General features: G+C 37.7%; 1 protein-coding gene and 1 long non-coding RNA gene across 2 annotated transcripts; both read left to right on the top strand.

Moving 5' to 3' along the window:
- The first annotated feature begins 341 nt into the window (after positions 1 to 341).
- LOC121980851 (ethylene-responsive transcription factor 3-like) lies at positions 342 to 1,585 on the top strand. Its single transcript, XM_042533094.1, has one exon. It carries the CDS (start codon positions 657 to 659, stop codon positions 1,284 to 1,286), a length of 630 nt encoding a protein of 209 aa, XP_042389028.1. The 5' UTR covers positions 342 to 656; the 3' UTR covers positions 1,287 to 1,585.
- A 1,113-nt stretch (positions 1,586 to 2,698) lies between these two features.
- LOC121980852 lies at positions 2,699 to 4,098 on the top strand. Its single transcript, XR_006111669.1, has 2 exons — positions 2,699 to 3,406; positions 3,807 to 4,098. It is a non-coding gene; the product is annotated as an uncharacterized LOC121980852 (long non-coding RNA).
- Positions 4,099 to 6,290: the final 2,192 nt, after the last annotated feature.

Below are 6,290 nucleotides of genomic sequence, written 5' to 3'. Positions count from 1 at the left end.
GCTCAACCAGTGCCACACGCGATCGCGATTCCGATTCCGATTCGGAGTTACGTGTTTGGATCCGATCCGCTATTGCCTTGTCTCCGCTGATCGAGATGGACTCCGACGATTTAGTAGGCATCGTCTATTCGAGGCACATGGACGTGGACCCGTGAAAGAATCAATCAGGAGGACCAATAGGGATGTGGGTAGCATTGCGTTCTACCGACACGCCACCCAAAAGCAACTTCGCGTTAAAAATAAATAAGTAAATTTGGAGATTTTTATTTGCCTGGAAAAATAAATAACTATGGGTATTGTTGTCATTTCACGCTGTGGAAAGGTACGACGGCGGTCCATAAAAGAAAGAGGCTGGCAAAGTGGGCGAGAGGAGGAGAGGCGAGGCTGGGAGGCGGCACGGCACGGCACGGCACGGCCGGTGGATCGAGGTCGAGATAGCTTGAGGAGCTACGCACCGGCGACTGCGGCCTGACGAGTTCAAAGACGGCGAAAATTCCTTCCAGAAACGGCTTCTAAGTCCCTCCTAATCTGCCTCTGCCTCTATGCGGCGTTGACTCCATCCCGAGCTTGTTAGATCGGAGAGAAAAGGCTATTTGTTGTTGTTTTTTTTGGTTATTTTGAGATCGTTCTTGTTTTCGACGATCTGATAGCTGCCGATGAGGAAGGGCCGCGCACAGGCGGGGCAGCCGGCTGCAGCCGCGTTGACAGCGGTGGAGATGCGGTTCCGCGGCGTGAGGAAGCGGCCATGGGGCCGGTTCGCGGCGGAGATCCGCGACCCCTGGAAGAAGACGCGGGTCTGGCTCGGGACCTTTGACTCCGCGGTGGACGCCGCCCGAGCCTACGACTCTGCAGCCGTCGCCCTACGAGGCCCCAAGGCCAAGACTAATTTCCCCACTTCTGCGTTCCCTTTTCCAATTCATCCTCCCCTCGCTTTGACGGGCTCCAGTCATTTCCCTTATAATTACCAGCGCCACCAACGTCCGCCAGTGGCCCAGCGGCCGGCTTCTAGCAGCCACAGTAGCACCGTGGAGTCCTTCAGCGGACCGAGGCTTCCAGCCTCGTCGTTGCCGATCCGACCGAGGCAGTCTGTAAGCAAGCGGCAGGTCAACCCCCCTCCGCCCCCGCGTGTTCTGAACGGCGACGATGACTTCCACAGCGACTGTGGATCCTCCTCCGTCGTCGACGATGACGTCGGCGACGTTGCATCTTTTTGTCGGCAGTCGCTTCCCTTCGATCTCAACCTGCTTCCTGATGATGATTTCCAGGACACAGTTCTCCGCCTCTGATGTGTTATCCTCGGCCGAGAGAAGAGAAAAAATAAATAAAACTGGTTTTTTCTTCTTCTCTCATGATTTTACATGTCTTCTCCCAGGAATACATTCGATCTTAGGCTTTATATACTCAGATCTATATGTATGGGGTTGAATTTGAGGTGTAATAACTTTTATGAGAGGTAGGATTATGGATCGGGTGGTATGAGACCAGATCTGAGGTTTGTCTTAGATCTGTTGCTCTTGTTTTCGTTGTTCCATGTACAAAGAAATCTCTATTTAATTTGATAAAAGAGAAGAAGAAAATTAAAGAAGAATCTGAATCTAACTTGATTCTCCCGATAGTTTGGTAATTTTTTTCATTGAGTTTCATGTTGCTCTTGAAGCCTATGCCCCTCCCAAATTCATGTCACGAGAAGCTCCAGGAAAGATGCTCATGTCAAGAACCATTGATGATTATCAACTCTCTTTCAGGTCTAAGCTGGATTCAGCGTTGGAGTATATAAATTTCAAATCTGTCTCATTTCTTTCGTGATGGCATTAAATATTTGTCTGGTATTTTATTACTATAGAGTTGGCATAGTTTGTGAAAATGTTACATTTATTTTTCTCCTGTGGAAGATTTTTATACTAACACCTGTGTCTCTTGCACTATGTTAGAGCTAATGTAATTGCTTAGCTGATCAACTAATTCTTTTTGTTTCTCAAAATTTTCAATTTTTTGTTCATCGTTTGCTAGACTCTTCCAAGCTTTTTTGTCTGTGATGATTAAGTTAATAACATTCTGCTGTTGTTCAACTTACTCCAGTAACCGCATTTTGTAGTACTTGCTCTTAGTTTCCTTTTATCACCCTGTAACATGTCCTTGTTGCTTGTTCCTATGTATGATAGTTTGATCCATTGTTTTGTTCCTATGTAATACTTGGGATTATTTCGGCGCAAGCTGTCTTGCTTCTAATTTTTGTTTCTGTTTTTGAATCCTGACCAGTGAATTGTTCACTTCAAAGCTAATGTGTAGTAGTCTGCTTTACCTCGCTAATGAAAATGTTTCTATTTCCATTTTGTACCTTTCCTAGTTACTTTATGTTGATTGTAGTTGCTTTACCTTGCTTATGAAAATGTTTCTATTTCCACTTTGATTCATTGAAGTACTTCCTAACCTTGATTATTTGCTCAATTATTTATGCCTTTTTCTTTCTTCTCTATTCTCAGTAGAAGGTATTTGCTTGCCTTTTCTTTGTCTATTGTGTTTGTGGTATGAAGATACAAGGTTAGATAAGAAATGATTCTTCTTAAAATTATAGAAGATGGCATTTATGATTGTACTCTTCTCTTGCAAAATTGTATCACTTACAGACTCAATCTCTCTTGCCTGGCTCACTCAACCAAGATCTGGGTGACAAGGTTCAACTAAGGTATTCCAAGCACCTTGTTAGTACCTTAGTCTCGATGCAATTAGAGTTGGGACAAAGGAAACTTGTTACCTAATTCTTTCCTAACCTTTCAGATCTATTGATGGTAATAGAAAACAAAACTCGTCAGGTGCTGTGCAATTCTTTGTTCCAACTGGTGAAGCAAAGTTGATGCAGTGGTTAGACCAAACTCGTCTGGTCTGTAGTGATTAAGGTAACTTCTTGATACTTTTGGTCGGTTGGGGCAAAAAAGAATCTATGGTGGTTAAGAAACACCCACCCTTATCAAACTCTTTAGCATTTGTGCTAGCCAAAACATGTTGATCGATGTGTTTGGTGTGCCACAAATATGTTGTTCATGCATTAATTTAATTTCTAGCTTGTGTGGGTTGGAAAGTCATCTCGCCTAAGTATATTTACCTTAAAATAACAATATGTGCTCTCTTGTAAGTTTGGTATGATTTCTGCTGCGTGTTAAAAAAAAAGTCGTATTTTTGGATATTAAACACTGATAAGAGAGATGCAGGTAGATGAAGGAAGAACTCCAGATCAAAGCTTTCACAAAATGGAAAGCCTATTGAGGTATGAAATGAAATTCATTGAGACCCTTAATGGATTTCGTTCTTATCATTAGCCTCATTTTGTATCAATCTCCTCCATTTCCCGCTCTCCAACCCTAGAGATTTGGTGAGCCCGGAAGAAGGGACAGTAGAAGCCTAGAAGGTGCTTTGCTTCATCTCAAACTCTATCTTTATGACCTGTTTTCATGTTTACAAAGGCTCGATTTTGGCACAGATAGCTGTAGATTTGGCTTTGAATTCTATCAAATTTTGATTCATCTCATGCTGAAAGAGTTAAAAGCGATAATTCCATTCTATCTATTATTTAGTGAAGTTGTTGGCCTGAAAGAGTAGAAACCATTATTAGTATATTATTATTTCCGTTTATGATTGTCAATTTATCAAGTGTTTCTCCTTGTTGGTGCAGTAGCAAAGATATAAGACATTAAGGGACCGTGATAAGATGCTAGATTAAATCATTTTGTTTTAGTTAATAAGTTAATAATTTTGTCCTGAGCTACAAATTTAATATATTGACCCGTTGTCTGCTCTTATTGTGCTAGGCTTGTAATAAGGAGAACAAATACGAGGATTAGAATTTGAATCTAATAGAGATAATATTTTGGAGGTTGGCTTTTAAATGTGCTCCAATTTTATCCGGTAGACAAATCAGATGGAGAAATGAGAATGAATCGGGCAAAGGATCTGGCAAAATGTAACAAATGTGCCGAGAAGTGACGTCTGAATCACTTGCATTAAGATGTAGCTTGACATTCCTTCTACAGCCAAAGCCAAACTTTGTCAACCTGATTCGTTATTCTTATCATAACTAAGTTAAACCTCTTAAACTTGAAATGATTCATTAAATAGTTATGCACTTGTTCCAGGCGATCAGGGTCAAGATTTCCGTCGCCCTTTTCAGACGATGATTTGGTTCCTTAGCCGGCTAGCGATGATAACTGGGATTTGCCCCAGGGTGATATTCCTTACTGAAGTTAGTAGTTACTGAATGCCACCTGACTTAATTACCGGATATGATATTCTTGATCTTCTCATTCGCAATGTGTTAGAGCCGTCTTGGGACTATGGTGCGATGGTAACTGGTGGAATAGATTTCTTAGGCAACGATGATTCGCACTCATTTAGGACACATTAAATTTGAAGAGTTTGATATGATGTCAAGCCATTTGTCATGATTCATCTTTGTTTTCCGATTTATTTTTATGATCTGTAAAAAAAACTTTTATGAGCTACATCGATAATTATCTGAATTAATCAGATCATAAGAATTTAGATACTTAAATTATATATATATATATATTATAGTAATTTTGTTTTGTTTTGTTTTATATATATATATATATATATATATATATATATATATATATATATATATATATATATATATATATATATTATAGTAATTTTGTTTTGTTTTGTTTTTTTAAAGCTTTGATTTAGATATTTAGAGTTTTAGATTTAGGGATTAGGGTATAGTATTAAGTTTCAAAAAGACAAATCAAAAAAATATATTCGGTGCTTATGAGGTGAGCAGTGTAAGATGTGATATATATATATATAGGATTAATATATTTTTGGACTCTCATTGTGTGAGAGTGCACGACTTTTAGTGTAGTAATATTCTGTCATTATTTTTTATTTTCCTAATGTAGCAGCACCTGGTAATTTAAAAAAAAACTATTTCCATCTCAAAAATTTAAATATTTCAAATCATCGTTCGAACTCTTTTTTCCTTGGCGCCGCCTCATCTCCTAGAGTTGCCAATCACTTGATTAGTCTTTGTGGATCAACTCTATTGTTGTCACATCGTCTTGTCAAGCTTGTCTGTCATCGTTCATCTAGAGTGTGTTCCTCCATATATGTGACTCTAAACATCTTTTTTCTCCATTTAAATGTTATAGTTTTAGGGTTTATATTGTAGCAGCTATGAAATCATAGCTGTTACAATACTTTTATTTGTGGTTCTATTACATTGTAGCAACTATAATTTTGTAACTACTACAACATTCTGGTCTAAGAACGTTGTAATAACTATGAAATCATAATTATTATAATGTGTTTAAATCAAACTTACACATTCTAACAGTTACGAAATTATAGTTAAAATGTTTTTAGACTAGTACATTGTAACAGTTACAGAATCGTAACTTCTATAATGTGCTTAGACCAACACCAACATGTTAATTTCATTTTATTGTTCAAAATTAACATGGTAAAGTATCACTAAGAAATTAAGCATTTGTTTATAGAATTAAATGATGTCTAGTGCTTCAACCTCCCTTAGAAGCTTTACTTCTCATGCATATCGTAAAAATTTACAATGGAAAAGTATTGTCCCCTAGTTTAAGTTCATATTATCACTAGAACTAAATGAGTGACAGATGAAGTTGATAAGTAGAAGTTCATTTTGCCTAGGCCCTAGACATACTGCAAAGTGCAAACATCAGAGACCTTGTATAAAATATGTTTGATAATTAGGATTATTATGCTAAGTGTTTCATTTTTCAAAATCAAGAGATTAGATTCACAAGAAAAGATGTCACACTGTTTCTAGAACTTTCAGATCATGGCGATGAAGTCCCTTTGCATTTGAATGTCATCTCCACCCCACTCTATCTTCAACATTTCATAGATCGAGATTGTTCAAAGAACAAGCTAATCAACATCAACAAACAACTAAAACCATCTTTTGATATTTTATTTTGTCAACTTATTATTTTATATTTTTTTATATATGTGTTGTTTATTACTACTAGTAGTATATCTAGACTGTCAATAAATTCACTACTTGATTGTGTAGATGACTTTAAAAATTTAGATAGATATAATTGATGTTTTGCTGTATATAATTATATCACCCACAAATGGAGGGTATTGGTGTGATGCACTCACTGAGCTTCAAGTCACCGGACCTCGAGGTAAATCAAACTGTAATGTTGAAAGGATTTGCACATCTATTTGCTGGAAGTTGTTAATTTTTTTTTTTGTAATTTCATTGATTCAAAATTTATAATCATACTTATTGT

The sequence above is a fragment of the Zingiber officinale genome, chromosome 5A (genome assembly GCF_018446385.1).
Source record: "Zingiber officinale cultivar Zhangliang chromosome 5A, Zo_v1.1, whole genome shotgun sequence".
In the NCBI taxonomy this organism is placed as follows: domain Eukaryota; kingdom Viridiplantae; phylum Streptophyta; class Magnoliopsida; order Zingiberales; family Zingiberaceae; genus Zingiber; species Zingiber officinale.
This window is presented reverse-complemented; position numbering and strand designations above follow the sequence as displayed.